General features: G+C 38.8%; 1 protein-coding gene across 5 annotated transcripts in view; it reads left to right on the top strand.

Moving 5' to 3' along the window:
- The window catches only part of Acaca (acetyl-CoA carboxylase alpha), a 271,723-nt gene that overhangs the window by 78,435 nt on the left and 176,900 nt on the right, over nucleotides 1–16,388 (top strand). For all 5 annotated transcript variants that reach the window (XM_075991299.1, XM_075991300.1, XM_075991302.1 and 2 more), the window contains 6 exons: nucleotides 7,225–7,357; nucleotides 8,160–8,298; nucleotides 11,597–11,706; nucleotides 13,358–13,439; nucleotides 14,234–14,332; nucleotides 15,611–15,717. In XM_075991299.1, coding sequence (XP_075847414.1) covers nucleotides 7,225–7,357; nucleotides 8,160–8,298; nucleotides 11,597–11,706; nucleotides 13,358–13,439; nucleotides 14,234–14,332; nucleotides 15,611–15,717 — 670 coding nt within the window. The remainder of the gene's footprint in view (nucleotides 1–7,224; nucleotides 7,358–8,159; nucleotides 8,299–11,596; nucleotides 11,707–13,357; nucleotides 13,440–14,233; nucleotides 14,333–15,610; nucleotides 15,718–16,388) is intronic.

Below are 16,388 nucleotides of genomic sequence, written 5' to 3'. Positions count from 1 at the left end.
ATTATCTTGTACCCCTTAATTTTTTCTTTTTCTTCTTTCTTTTCTTTCCTTTCTTTTCCTTCCTTCCTTCCTTCCTTCCTTTTTTTTTTGTTTTTTTTTTTTTTTGGGTTTTTCGAGACAGGGTTTCTCTGTGGCTTTGGAGCCTGTCCTGGAACTCGCTCTGTAGACCAGGCTGGTCTCGAACTCACAGAGATCCGCCCGCCTCTGCCTCCCGAGTGCTGGGATTAAAGGCGTGCGCCACCATCGCCCGGCGCTTCCTTCCTTTTTTTGAGACAGGGTTTCTCTGTAGTTTTGGAGCCTGTCCTGGAACTTGCTCTGTAGACCAGACTGGCCTCGAACTCACAGAGATCCTCCTGCCTCTGCCTCCTGAGTGCTGGGATTAAAGGTGTGTGCCATCACCGCCTGACATAATTTTCTTGTTTTGATTTTGAATCAGGGTCTTACCATGAAGCTCAGGCTAGCCATGAAGTTACTTTGTAGACCCAGCTGGCTTTGAGCACTTGATCATACTGCCTTTCTTTCCTGAATGCTAGATTTACAGTTTGATGCCACTGTGCCTGGCTTGATAAAATGTTTTGACTGGGGAACTTCAGTCTTTTGCATAAAGTTTGGATATTTAGTGTTGAAAACTTGGTTACAGAAAACATGTACTGTCATTGTTAACAGTTCTTACACTGAGAATAACCTTTATTAAAATCACATGCCTTTTCCCTCTCTTGGCTTGTTTGTGTCAAGTTTTAACATGGTAAGTAGGGAACTGGCTCTAGTTGCGGTTTTCATCTTGGCTTTGCTTATAGATAGGCCTGTGAGGGTGCTTTATGTTTCTCTTTTGGCTTGTCTAAGTTTTCCTCCTTCCACCAGCAGCTTTCCAGATTTTCTTTCAGTGCTCTTTCCTTAATATTCCGAGGTTCCCAGTTGCCATGGCACTGTAGTAGTGAGTAGACAGAGAAGGTCATTATGAGATCTGCAACTTGGTGCTCTTGCTGGGGGCAATAGTCTGCTTTCTGTGTTGCTTGCCCTTCCCTCCTTTCCATTCTGAATACAGGAGCTGTCTGTGACCATGTATGTAAATCAGTCTCAGGAGTTCATTCTATAAAGTTACATAATTATTGCAAGTAGAGCTCTGTTCCATGATGTTATACCTCTCCTGTATTTCATGAGTTTCTCCCTTACTTTCTTTCTATTGGCATAAATTCACAAGTGAAGTTTGCGTTTATTGTTTTATTAATAATTGATCTTTATTTTATGTTCATTGGTGGTTTGCCTGTGTGAGGGTGGAATTGGAGTTAACAGACAGTTGTTAGCTGCCATAGGGGGGCTGGGAATTGAACCTGGGTCCTGTGGAAGAACAGTCAGTGTTCTTAACCTCTGAGCCATCTCACCAGCCCTGACTTTTTATTTTTCATTATTAAAAACAATATGTTCATTGTAGAAAAGTTAGAATTCTGCCAAATCTAAAAAGGAACTAAAAATATAAAGTAGTTTCATCCAGTGATAACTCAATTTAATATTTTCTTTCCTTTTGGGCGGGGGGGGGGGGGCTTTTCAAATAGGGTTTTTCTGTATCTTTGACTGTGGTCCTCTGCAAGAGCAGTATGTGTCTTTCTCCAGCCATCTTTCTAGCCCAGTTTTTCTTTTTTTTGTTGTTCTCTGTGTCTCTGTCTCTTTCTCTGCATGTGTATCTTTGTACACACTTGTGTGCATCAAAGCTTTTTATTGTCAAAGGACAAAGTTACACAATTTAAAGATTTTACTTGGCTTTATTTTCATTTCAAGAATAGAGTAACCACTTCTTCCACAAAAAGGAAGTATTCCAATGTGATGAGCAGAAGATAGCATGCTACAGTGTTTCTTTAGTTAAAAATTGAATAGCTGGATGTGGTGGTACATGCTTTTAATCTGAATGCTTGGGAGGCAGAGATAGGCTGATCTTCATTAGTTTAAGGCCAGCCTGGTCTACATAGCAAGAGTTTATCTCAAAAACGGGAAAACTAAGAAGCTGAATGGTCTTTCAAAGCTGCTTTCTTTGTAAGGCAGGAACAGAGAGACAAAATAGTAAAGTAGTTATAGGCAACTTCAGTTTATTTCAGGTTGTCTTTGTGCATGTGTATGTACTAAGGTAAAGGGAATAGTATTGTATTTAATTAAATTGTCATAATAGGAGGATGCCTATCATGTCTGTAATCCCAATTTCTCCAGAAGTTCATATAAAGAGCTCAGCTTCTGTTTGCTTAGGTGCCCCACTTGTAGCTTGATCTGTCTGGTGTGCAAGAGCAAGAATAATAATCTTTCATAATTTTTAGCACTATATATAAATACAATAGCTAATCGCCCTCCACTTTAAAAATTTTAAGTCTTTACCATTTCTTGAACAATTTATTCTCTTGTTTTTAAAATCTATTTATTCTGTATACTGTGTTCTGTCTCCATGTACATCTGCACACCAGAAGAGGCATCAGATCTTATTACCATTGGTTGTGGCCATTGTATGGTTGCTGAGAATTGAATTCAGGACCTCTGGAAGAGCAGTCAATGCTCTCAACCTCTGAGCCATCTCTCCAGCTCCCTATCCTCTAGTTTTAACTGTCATCTTGGGATTCTTCCATGTGACATTCTCTGTTGCCTTGTCTTTTTGTTTTTGTTTTACCTAGATTTTTATTCTCTAATGGCTTGCTGGGAAAGATAGGTAAGAAGTCGTTTATTTTCATGCTTGATAGATCCATTTGTTTTTACCTGGTACCTTACTTTTGCTGTTCTCTGTGCCTGGGCGTACTACTGTTTCTCTTGTGCTGCTATTTATATTCGTTGCTTACCCTGACTTGGGCCTCTGTAATTCTACCACTTCAGAGAGTAAACTCCAGTAAAATTTAATTGTTGGTGTGAAAAGGATAATTATTAAACTGTAGGAAAAGATGGAACGGTTCCAAATGTCTGAGAGCATCCTCTTGTTCTCATACACTCCCTCATCAAAGTGGGTACCGAAACACATTTGCTCTCATGGAGGTTAAATTAAGGTCTTGGGAGCAGACAAAGAGCTTTCTGTTTCAGCTTCATCCTGCCTCTGTTTGCCTCTCAAAGTTCTAGTTATTTACAAATTTAAATTATAGTCACAAAACAGGGTCTTATCTGTTTACATAGCATTATGCAGCTAAGGACTTGGCATTCACTGTCTCCTTTTCTTTAAAGTTACCTATTTAGTTATTGGGTAGATAATAAACTGTCTTTTAATTGATTAGTTTTTATTTTATATACATGTTTGTGTGCCTGAAAGTATGCCATAAAGGCCAGAAGAGGGCTTTGATGCCCTGGAACTAGAGTCATAGATAGTTGTGATTGCTGTGACCTGAACCCAGGTACTCTGAAAGAGCAACAAGTGCATTTAACCATTGAGTCATCTCACTAGCCTGAGGTTTTTAATTTTGTTTTGGCTTTGGTTTTGGTTTTTTGAGACAGGATTTTTCTGTGTAATAGCCTTGGCTGTCCTGGAACTCGCTTTGTAGATCAGCTTGGCTTTTAACTCACAGAGGTCTGCTCGCCTCTGCCTTCCAGAGTGCTGGAATTAAAGGTGTGCACTACCACACCCAGCTTTAGTTTCAGTTTTTCTGAAGTCAGTTTTGTAGAGATACAATTTACCTGTAGTAAAATTTACCCGTAGTAAAATTTACCCTTTAAAAATTACAGTACTTGTGGTTTGATACATGTAGGTACTTGTGTAATGGTCATCTCAGTCAAGATCAGCATACAGAATATCTACATCCTCCCTACATGCCTTTACAGGCATTTCCCCACCAACACACTCCTGAGCTTTTTGTACTGCAACTCGATGATCCTTGTGTCAGAGTTTATGTGGAGTTACTGTGCAGTTTTGTCAAGTTTCCCTTGAGACTGATGCTTGTGAAATTCATCCACATTAATGATCAGTGTGGTGCACTGGTAAGTGTCATGGATGTGGAAGCTGAAAGAAATTAATATGTAGCCAGGACAACTGCAGACAAAAAAAGAAGGAAAGGCTTTTGTTCTCAAAAAACAGTGTGCCTGGTGTTTCCTGACTGTGTTTCCATAGATGTTTCATGATATAATTGGAAAAACATTAAAGGAGGCCTAGGAAACTATATTAATTTGTGTTTTTCTTTTTTTTTTTTTTTCTTTTTGGTTTTTCGAGACAGGGTTTCTCTGTGGCTTTGGAGCCTGTCCTGGAACTAGCTCTTGTAGACCAGGCTGGTCTCGAACTCACAGAGATCCGCCTGCCTCTGCCTCCCGAGTGCTGGGATTAAAGGCGTGCGCCACCACGGCCCGGCTTTAATTTGTGTTTTAAACTTCCTTTGAAAACTTGGACAAGTCATTCTATTTTGAGGGCTTGTTTTCTTTCCCTCTTTAAAGTTCCAATCTGAGTATGGGGAAGAGGATGAAGTTCTGTTGTGTGTCTTTTTCTCTCTCTCCCTTTGTCCCTCCCTTCGTCCTTACCCCCGCCCCCTTCCTCTCTTTCTCTCTCCCTCCCTCTCTTCCTCCTTACCTTCTTTCCTTCCTTAATACTTTTTTGGGTATACTGGAAGAGCGAAGTACTAGGGTGCCGTTTTTGTTGTTGTTGTTGTTAAAGAATGAAGAAAGTTTAGCAAATTGAGTAGTTTGAAATGTTACCTCAGAGAGTGCTTTGGCATGTTAGCATACACTGAGGGTCAGCAGTGGTATATATGGCCTTTTTTTGTGGCTGTATCATTAGATCTAGTAAAGTAGCCACTAACTAGTTTCTGAATGTCCCTTGTTGCTGTCCTCCTGTGGATAATAGCTCTATAAGTTAAGAAGAGCCACCTTAGCCAAGCCTGGTGGTGCATGCCTGTAATACCAGCACACGAGACGTTGAGGTTGGAGACTTGAGGCTACAGAGTGAATACAGGCTAGCCTCACCTACATAGTAAGGCCTTGTTTCAAGCAAAGAAATGAACTCAGAGCCATTTTAAGTCATTAGAAAGGATGAGGAGAGAACTTTCCCAATGACTTTTATAGACACACCAAGAGAAGAATGATTGCTTTTCTTTTTTCAAATCAGTAAAATTATGTAGGTACATAGAAAGTCACATATTAGATAGAAAAAACAGTATCATAAGATTTTGATACCACTCCTCTAGAAGACATGCAGTTTCAAGGGATGAAGAAAGAAACTTTTATATTCAAAATTCGAACCAAGAATGGAAAACACTATTTTAAAATTTGAAACAAGGCAACCAACGAATATAGCTTTTGATTATTTTATTTTATTTTGAGTCCGGGTCTCACTGTATAGCTCTGATTTGACCTGCAGCTTGATCTGTAGACCAAGATAGGCTTGACCTCAGAGATCATGCTGCTTCTGCCTCCTAAGTGCTGGGATTAAAAGCTGACTACTACTACCACATTTGACCTCTCAATCTTTTTATTTTTATTTTATTTTTTTTAAAGATTTATTTATTTATTAAGTATACAGGCCAGAAGAGGGCACCAGATCTCATTACAGATGGTTGTGAGCCACCATGTGGTTGCTGGGAATTGAACTCAGGACCTTTGGAAGAGCAGGCAGTGCTCTTAACCACTGAGCCGTCTCTCCAGCCCTCAATCTTTTTATTGTCATGTTGTTTCTCTCTTTCTTTTCCCAAGCCTTGCTATCCCTCATTCTTTCCCTAGATAACAGGATACTAGAACACTCGTGTCTGTCTGTTTGCCTCAGATACCTAGAATTTCAGATAGATAGATACTTCAGGTATATGGAATTTTTTGTTTTTGCTTGTTTGTTTTTGTTTGAGACAGAGTTTCTATGTATAGCCCTGGCTATTCTGGAACTCACTCTGTAGACCAGACTGGCCTCCAACTCAGAGATTCTTCTACCTCTGCCTCCTGAATGCTGGGATTAAAGGCATGTGACACCATGCCTGGCAAGAATTATTTAATCATATGATCCCCTTTTTGTGACACACTGGTCTACATATAGCCTAGTTTTTATTTATTTTAAAAACAATCTTGTTTTTAAAATATATTTTTATTTACTGTTGTATGCATGATATGTGTTTGAATGTTTATGCCACAGTGCACAGTGGGGGTCAGAGGACAACTTCTGGAATTGATTCTTCCCTTCCACCTTATGTGGGTCCTATAGATTGAACTCAGATTTGCAGGGCAAATACTTTAACCCATTGAGCCATCTTGCTAGGTTAAAAATAATCTAAAAAGAATTAAAAAAAACCTGTGCACACAAAATAAAGATAGGTCCTTAGCAGTAACCTGTGTTTAACTGTATGGCCTCTTAACTCTTTCTTCTGTCCTCCTACATAACTACTCTGCTTAATTGTCCCTTGGTCTGGAGAATACAGGTATTCATGACCTGTCTGACATGGGTACTATGAACTGAACTGTGGTCCTCTGCAAGAGCAGTATGTGTCTTTCTCCAGCCATCTTTCTAGCCCTTTGTTTGTTGTTGCCTTTTTTTTGTTTTGTTTTGTTTTTTTGAGACAGGGTTTCTCTGTAGCTTTGGAGCCTGTCCTGGAACTAGCTCTTGTAGACCAGGCTGGTCTCGAACTCACAGAGATCCACCTGCCTCTGCCTCCCGAGTGCTGGGATTAAAGGTGTGTCCCGCCACTGCCTGGTCAGTTTTCTTTTTTAATGGAGTATCTCCTACCCCTTTTCATGCTTAGTTAGTGATGGAATCCAGGGCATTGTGCTTGCTAGACAAGTATTTTGCCTATAGCTGGACTAAATCTCCAACATCTCTGCCCCTTCCTTAGATTTATTTTGTGTGTATGAGTGTTTTGAATGAATGTATGTTTGTGTACCACATGTGTGTCTGGTGTCTGTGGAGGTCAGAAGAAGGTGTCTAATCCCCTGGAATTGCATTAGCCACCATATGGGTGCTAGGATGGGAACTGAAATCAGGTCTTCTGTCAGAGCAGTAAGTATTCTTACCTACTCAGTCACCCCTCCCGCCCCTTGTTTTTATGTTTGTGATAAGAGTCTCACTCTTTAGCCCTTGTTGGCTCAGAGCTCTAGGCAGTCTTATTGGCTCAAAGCTGGGATGACAGGCTTTATCCTTTTATCGCATCCACTGAGGGCTGTTTCCTTTCCTGTGATCTACAACGTGTAGACTCTACAATGGTCCTTGGGAAGTACTGTTGTATGATAGAAGAAAGGCTTTCAGAAGACACTAGTGTTGTGAACAAATCCTCTATAAAGCTTCTCATGGATTCTCTGTTTCTATAGATCCAGCATGTCTGGCTTGCACCTAGTAAAACAAGGTCGAGACAGAAAGAAAATAGACTCTCAGCGAGATTTCACTGTGGCTTCTCCAGCAGAATTTGTTACTCGTTTTGGGGGAAATAAAGTGATTGAGAAGGTAAGTTTCAGCTTACTAAACAATTTTGCTTAAAGTATGTGAGACTTAATGCCTAGATTTGTTGTTTTGGTTTGTTCAAAATGGTATTTAGGTTTTTAGGGACTTTGCTTTTTTATGTATGAGTGTCCTTTTTTCCCTAACATGCTACTAATACACATAATTTCACTGTTTACTTGTTATATATCTCATACATATATTAATATATATATTAATGCTGGTAATTTGGTTATAGTTGATAAGGGGTTGAAACTCTGCTTGTAATGTTCTTTTGAAAGATCTTGTGGAAATTGTATTAATTAAATCACTGCTTGGCCCATTAGTTCTAGCCTCTATTGACTAACTCTCACATGTTGATTTAACCCATTTCGATTAATCTGTATATCTCCATGTGGCAGTGGCTTACCAGGAAAGATTCAGCATGTCTGTCTTTGGCGGCTCCATGGCGTTCCTCTCCTACTCCGCCTTTCTTCCTCCCAGCATTTAATTCTGTCTTCCCCGCCTACCTAAGTTCTGCCCTACCAACTAGGCCAAGGCAGTTTCTTTATTCATTAACCAATGAAAGCAATACATGGACAGGAGGACCTCCTACACCAAGCACATGCTGAAATATTTGCATAGCAAACCTTTTTGAAATATTACTTGATCTTGTAAGAGTTGTTTCTCAGCAGTTTAGACTATCTACAGTTTTAGCTTGAAATTGTTTTTCAGACAAAGTGAGATGTGTAAAAATCTTTGTTTTTCTATCATTGCCTTTCTTTGCTATATTTTCCTTCATTTTCCATATGATATCCTTTCCTCCTAGGTTCTTATTGCCAATAATGGTATTGCAGCAGTGAAATGCATGAGATCTATTCGTCGGTGGTCTTATGAAATGTTTCGAAATGAACGTGCAATTCGATTTGTTGTCATGGTTACACCTGAAGACCTTAAAGCCAATGCAGGTGAGTTTCTAGCTTTATGTCACTTTAGATATAAAACATTGAATAGATCTGCCTGTAAGTAGGAGAATGTTACCTTAGGGAGTTTCCCAAGCCCAAGATTGCCAGTGAAATCCTTTGCAAAGATTTCTCTTTTAAAAAGGTGTCAGTTAAAAAAAGAAAAACCAAGTAATAAAATATATCAATACTAGATGCACAAAAGTGACTACCACAAAGGTCCCTGTGATCTGAGGTAAGTAGTGAGAAATTTAAGAACAAGTATTTGGACTAAAAGGTGTATGACTTTTTCAGTATGAAGTATTTGTTAGGCCATGTATGTTAGTATGTCTAATTGAAAATGTTTGGATGGAAATACATGGAATTAGAGAACATTTTACCTTTTTTTTTTTTGAGACAGGGTTTTTCTGTGTATCTTTGACTAACCTAGAACTCACAGAGATCCGCCTGCCTCTGCCTCCTGACTGCTGGGATTAAAGGTGTGTGCTGCCATGCCTGACCTAGAGAGCATTTTAGAATAAAGATTCCCATTTTTTCTCTGACAACTGAGGGAGAGACAACTTGGAACCCAAATGGGTTTTCGATACAATTTTTTTTTTGAGACAGATTCTCAGCATGTAGCCCTGGTTGGTCTCGAACTCACTATGTAAACCACAGAGACTTGCCTGCCTCTGCCTTTGAACTTCTGTGATTAAAGGTGTGTATACCAGCCCACCCCCTTCTAAAAATTTGTTTTTATTTTATGCATGTGAGTATTTTGCCTATATGTATGTTTGTACCTTGTGTGTGCAGGGCCTGTAGAGGCCAGGAAAGGGCTTCATATTTTCTGGAACTGTTATAGTTGCTAGCCTTCTTGTGGATGCTAGGAACAGAACTTGGCTCCTCTTCAAGAGCAAGAAGTGCTCTTAACCTCTAAGCCATCTCTCCAGTACCTTTTATATACTTTTTAATCACTATTTTAAGGCAGGGGGCCCACAGATGAGAAAAATGAGCTATCCTCTTAATGCCTGTTTTGGTTTGTAAATGTGGTCTACATGTTGACAGTGTTATTAAGACAATTTCTAAGAAGTAGAAGTTACCATGCCATCTTATTTTAAAACAGAGATGTCACAAATTGCTGAAAAGCAAATGTTGGTATCTGAAATCATTTAGCTGCATCCTTTAATATCTCTCTACATTACAATTTGTGTATCTGAAAAAGGAAGTTCATAGAGATGAGATTTTATATACTAAATATAAACTACTTTTTTGGATTTCTTTTTCATAAGTCCATTTGTACCTGGTGTATGTACAAGTCATTTGTTTAATCACTCCACAAACATGGAGATAAATAGGAATAAGATGTGATCTTGCTCTAGGAAACCAATGTTTAATATAATGAGATAAAGGCTGTGATAGCAACATATAAGAGGGTTCTGTGAGAACACAAAAGTGAGACATCTAGTATTTGGGAGGATGGTTAAGAAGACACTTTCTAAAAGAACTGCCTGACCAAGAATAGGTAAGAGCTGTGACAGTTAGGGGACAGCGAAGAATATACCAGGCAGAAAGAAGAGCAGATGATGGTATGATACAAGTATAGGAGGAATTTCCTATCCCACCAGCTAACTCCCAAATAACCACATAGAGACTTAGTTAATTATAAATGCTCGGCCGATAGTTTAGGCTTGTTACTAACTAGCTATTATAACTGAAATTAACCCATATTTTTTATCTGCATTCTACCACATGTCTCAGTACCTTTTTTTCAAGACTGTGTGTTCATCTTTCTTCTTCCCAGTCTCCTAGCGACTCCACCATACTTCATCCCAGTGAGCGAACTCCTTGTCTGCAAGTCCTATTTAACTTCTTCCTGCTCTAGCTATTGGCCATATAGTTCTTTATTAAATCAATAATAGCTACATGTCTTCACAATGTACAAAAATATTATTTTACAACATTTTCCTTTTGCCTAATTAAAAAAGGAAGATTTTAATTTTAACATTGTAAAACAAACTAAAACAGTTATCAAGTAAGAATTACGTTACAATATGCAGTCCATTTGTATTTGACAAATTTAGAGAAAATACTCTATTATCTATCTTGTGAGTCTAAAGTTTTATAGCTAATTGCCTTTCTAACTAAGGAAAACTGTAAGTCTAACTAACAAACAACACTCTCTTTTGGCTTCTGAGGACATGGCCTACAAATGTTGTACAGACATAAATACAAGCAAAGCATCCACACACAACAAAATCTCAAAAAATTTTAATTGCTATTTTGCGGCCAAAATACAGATATGTTTAAGACAGACAATAATATGGGAAAAACACTGGCAACAGTTTCTACTTGTAATATAAGAGGAAAACATGATTCCATATAAAATATGTGGAGATTATGAATAAGTATTCCATAAAAGTAGATTTAATGCAAGTGAGGTGGCATAGGCTGTAGTCCCAGGTACTCAAGGCTGAAGCAAGAAGTGTGCTTGATCCTAGGAACTCAAATCCAGTCTGTGTAGCACAGAAAAACTTCCATCTCATATAGCAATCAATAAAATAAAATAAATTCAAAAGAAAGATGGAAAAGATACAAAAAGAGTAATAAACATATAGAAAGAGATTCTGTGTCATTGATAACCAGAGAAATACAAATCCAAACTGTGGTAGATAGTGTCACAATTATGATTCATAGCAGTAACAAATTCATTATAATTAGCATTAAAATTCATTACAGTTAGGAAGTAGCAATGCAATAATTGTATGGTTGGAGGTCACCACAACATGAAGAACTGTATTAAAGTGTCACAGCATGAGGAAGGTTGAGGACCACCAGTTTATGGTTATATAAGTTACAGAAGTGCTAGAGCATGCTCTAGTTATTTCTGAGATGGACAATTGATGATATCGACCTGTTTTAAACATTTGTGGCCCAGGCTGATGGCAAACTTGGCATTTTCTTTCTAGCACTTTCTGGAGGCGGGAGTTGCAGCTGTGTCACCATTCCCTGAACTTGACGTTGTAAAAATAGCGTTATTACTTCCTGAGCATGTTGTTTGACTCTTTTGTAATTACCTTGCTTCCGTCCTCGAGGAAACGAGTAAAACCAACTTTACAGTGAAATGTTTAACAGCTGCTGATTCAGTGATTCCTAAATGTGTGGTTTAAAATCAGAACCTCCAATGAAATGATACGGAAATTATCACCTCAATGCCATGTATTCTGTGGTTACTGAGGGTAGTCTCTATCTTTACCATAGTCTTGATATGTCATAATAATTTGGAAGAACAATTATGTTTTCCTCATAAATTTATTTATGTTTTCAGAATACATTAAAATGGCAGATCACTATGTTCCTGTGCCTGGAGGACCAAACAACAACAATTATGCAAATGTGGAATTAATTCTTGACATTGCTAAAAGGATTCCTGTACAAGTAAGAGCCTTTGAGGAGCCAGTTCCTCCCTTTGCACTTAGTCAGAGTGAAGACCTCTTGTTCAAAGAATTTAATGTGAAGTCTTTTTTTCAAAATTTTTGATGATGTATTTTTATTTTCTGTTTGTTGTTTTTGTCTGCCTGTGTCTCCTGGAACTGAAGCTGTCATGTGGGTGCTGGGAATTGAACCCAGGTCTTCTAGAAGAGCAGCCAGTGCTCTTTAACTGCTGAGTCTTCTCTCCAGCCCTGGAAAATTCTTAAATGTCTTTATATGAAATAATTAAAACAGACAAGGAGAGAAGAAATGGAAGGGAAGGCATAGTTAAAAATAAACGTAGTAAACAAAGAATGTTTGGAAAGATCTTTCAGAGATTTTTTTTTCCTATTCTGTGCATCTCACCTTCAAGCCATCCCAAATAAGAACTTGACTATTTCCTGAAGACTATCTTAACTACAGTATGGTGCTGTTTTGGAAGATTCTTGTTTTCATATTGTGCTTGGAAATTTATAGTAAATATGTTAAAGTCCAACGAGGGGGGAAAATATCCTCTAGACCAGTGGCCCTCAACCTTCCTAATGTTGTGATCCTTTAATACAGCCCCTCATGTTGTGGTGATTCCCAACCATAAAATTATTTTTGTTACAACCCCATAACTCTAGTTTTGCTACTGTTATGAATTGTAATGAATCTGTGTTTTCAGATGGTTGTAGGTGATTCCTGTGGAAAGATCTTATGATCCAAAATGGGTTATGACTCACAGATTGGGAACCAGTGCTAAACTTGCTAGACCATGTCACTACTAGATACAAAGGCAGAGTTGGGTGGCCAGAATGTGAAGATTGTCACAATTTATTTCCTTCCTTCCTTCCTTCCTTTCTTCGTTTCTTCCTTCCTTCCTTCCTTCCTTCCTTCCTTCCTTCCTTCCTTCCTTCCTTTTCTTTCTTTCCTCCCTTCCTTCCTCCATCCTTTCTTCATTTCTTTTTTACTTTTTAAAAATCAAAATACAGGGCTGGAGAGATGGCTCAGAGGTTAAGAGCATTGCCTGCTCTTCCAAAGGTCCTGAGTTCAATTCCCAGCAACCACATGGTGGCTCACAACCATCTGTAATGGGTCTGGTGCCCTCTTCTGGCCTGCAGGCATGCATACATACAGAATATTGTATACATAATAAATAAATAAATAAATAAATATAATAAAAAAATCAAAATACAAAAACAGGGTTTCTCTGTATAGCCCTGGTTGTCCTGTCCTGGAACTCTGTAGACCAGGATGTTCTCAAACTCAGAGATCCACCTGCCTTTGTCTCCTGAGTGCTGGGATTAAAGACTTACACCACCACACCCAGCTTTCAGGCTTTCTTTAGAAAGCTCTAAGATTGTGAGTTGCATTTCCTAAAGAGCAAGACTTGAGTTCATCTTTCTGATTGCACTTGTTTTTTTGTTCTCTTGAGGGCTTTTGTCATAAGCAACTGCTTATTGTTATTCTGTGGAAGGTTTGCTAGTTTTAGATCACAGAAGTTGAATTAAACCCTGGGCTGCTGTGGAGCTGTTATACTACATCTAATAGGGCCAGCCTGGATACAGCAAAGCAATTTGTAGTCTTCTTAGTATCACCTTTAAGAATTATTCATATTGTTATTCTGTTTTTGTAGGCAGTGTGGGCTGGCTGGGGTCATGCCTCTGAGAACCCCAAGCTTCCAGAGCTTCTCTTAAAAAACGGCATCGCTTTCATGGGTAAGCCTTTTGAGTTACACTGTGCCTGTAGTTCTTAGGTCAGTTTTGTCCATATTCTGTCGTCTTTCTTTTGTTTGTAGAAGTTCTTTCATTTAACTTCAACTTACGTTGAAGTTCTTTCATTTCATCTTGAAGATTTTTTTTGTTCCTGAGTTGTTTAATCTGAGTTATGAAAAAGACTGATTTTTAAACATGGACTGTTTAAAAATCTTTGCCATTAGCATTAAGAAAACATGTAGAAGGAGGACCTGGTTTTTGATAGTAAAACTAACTGATTACTTAGGGTACCCTAATAGTGTCCTTAAATATGAATTAGCACCTTTGTATTTGAAGTATATAATTTATATTCTACCAGTGAGAGCTATTTCTTCCTGCTTTTCTACTCTCATCATAGCTGAAGGAAAAGTGGGGTTCTAGGGCTCCTCTGCAATGCTAACAATGCTTTGTAAGCATTATTAAGGGGGAAAATATCTTTGTTATGTTCCCCAAGATCAAGTAGTGTATATTTCATACGTAAATCCTAAAATTTTACCAGCTTTACTTTAGGATTTAGAGAAATGACTTTGTTACTTGGTTAATGTGGATTTTGACTCATAAAATTAGATTTTTTTCAGAAATTTAATAATAGAATTTCTGTATGTTGAGCTGTTCTTGTATGCAACCAGTTTACTGCATTGGATTCTAGAAACAACGCAAAGATGAGTCAAAGCGTGGTGGTCACTATTTGTCATGAGTGGGACAAGAAAGGAGGCAGAGATGCTGCTGTTAAGGTTCCTCTCTTGTTTTGTTTTCAGGCCCTCCAAGCCAGGCTATGTGGGCTTTGGGAGATAAGATTGCATCGTCTATTGTGGCTCAAACTGCAGGCATCCCAACTCTTCCCTGGAGTGGAAGCGGTAAGAAATTGTTTCTTGTTTTTTGGTTTGTTAATTCTTATATGTGTGTATGATATGGGTATATGTGTGGGTGTTTTCCTAGGTATAAATGGTCATATGTGTGAGTACAGAGTGGAGTCCCAAATATCGAAGGCCTTCCTTTTCCATTCTCTATTTATTCTTGTGGTTTTTATCATATTTTAGGAATATAATTTGAGTACTAGATACAAACACTAAACTGAGATCTGGAATGATACAGGGACTTGATTTGGAGAAACTCTAGGACACATACTTTGGCAGGGGTAGGGTAGACTGGAAGCATCCTCAAAGACAGGCTTGCAGAGATATGGTCAGTAGTCATCTTTCTCCCAAACATGCAGAAGGATAAAAATTGAGAAATGATTTATCCTTGCCAATTCTTTAGATTGTCATGTAAATTTTTAAGCAAATATAAGAGCTACCTACCCCCTTATGCACTCACACACAGGGAATAAACACATTAAAACCTCTTAAAAATAGGAATGACTATTATCTTGAGACTGAACAGATTTGAACCCCTTTTCTTCTGACTCTCCAGAGCATTGCCATATCTTTTCCAGACCTGCTGGGTCAAATAGTTTAAAAGGCTGAATTTGTTCTTGTTTGAATGGAGAGGCTGTAGTGTTCCCCTTGGAGCTGAATACAGAGACATTTAGGGACCATGGAATCATGACTCTGCTGAGACCAATAAAACCACCATTTTTGTTTCCAGAGGCTCATAAAGATTAAATTATTTCTCAGACCTCTGGCCCCAGAGCAGGCCTGAAAACATTGAAGGTACTTTGCCTGTGTGTTGCTGTGAGAAATCTGCCATATTTCTTTCTCTCCTTTTCTCTCTCCTTTTTCCTTTTCCTCTACTCCCCACCCCCATCCTTGTATCTTTATATCTAGATCTCTGCCCACTGTCTTTGATATTTCTAATTTAAGAACCCAAAATGCTTGCCCATGCTATAGCTGAATACTGTTGTCTCCGTGGACTGATCAAGGTTTTATATTATTCTTCTACCCCCCACCAATCTGCCTTCAATCTTTGGTAAATACAATAGCTTTAAAAGAAGGTATCACAGAGCCAAGTGTGTGGAACATGTCTGTAATCCCTGCACTGAGGATGCAAAGGCTGGAGGATTACAAGTTCAAGATCAGTCTCCACTACATGTCAAGTATCAGGCCAGTGTAGACTACACGTCCTTTTATGAGAGTGGGCAAAAAAATTGACACGAGCTCTCATAGGTGATCTCAGGTCATTATTGTCTAATGTAGGTCTTCGTGTGGATTGGCAAGAAAATGATTTTTCGAAGCGCATCTTAAATGTTCCACAGGATCTGTATGAGAAAGGCTATGTGAAGGATGTGGATGATGGACTGAGGGTAAGTACTGACTCTAGGAGTGGTCAATTCTAGATACAAATATGGGGACTTGGGGTCCGATTCATGACATACACCCTTGCTAGGTGTAGGGTTGTAAGGCCAGGACAAGTATACCTTAAGTGTGGAGTGAGGAAGTGACTTTAACCTTAAATAGTTTAGTCTTGAAGGGGACTGGTCACCCGCAGAGGATTTGTTGGGTGTTAATTCAGTGTTTTAAGGAGGTACTGATTCTTCCTCTCTGCCAGCTGTTAGTGTGTGAGGGACGCCAGAAGCACCATCCCTTTCCCCTTGTGGATCAAGACAGAGAGGCCAGGCAGGTAGATGTCAGCTTTATTATTATAGAGATATTTGTGAACATGGCTTATGTGTATAGCAGCAGTGAAGTTTATGGGGAATTAACTAGGCTCCTCCTCACTCTCTTAACTGGCTGTGCTCAATAACCAGACTTCCCTCCATAGACAGCTTTTATCCTTCAACTTACCATATGACTGAGAACTCAGAAAGAGCATGTGTTCAGTGCTGTGAGCTGGTTTCAGAGGAAGAGGCTGAGCAAGCATGCCTGATTTCTTTCCAAATTGGCCAGTTAAATAACCTTTTCTTTTGAGGAGTAAAGGAGTCAAGCAAGAGAGGCCCTGCGACAGTATTATCACTCAGAATTATTATCCATTAGA

Source organism: Microtus pennsylvanicus, chromosome 11, assembly GCF_037038515.1.
Source record: "Microtus pennsylvanicus isolate mMicPen1 chromosome 11, mMicPen1.hap1, whole genome shotgun sequence".
Classification (NCBI taxonomy): Eukaryota; Metazoa; Chordata; class Mammalia; order Rodentia; family Cricetidae; genus Microtus; species Microtus pennsylvanicus.
The sequence above is the reverse complement of the archived record's forward strand: the minus strand, read 5'-3'. Positions and strand labels throughout refer to the sequence as shown.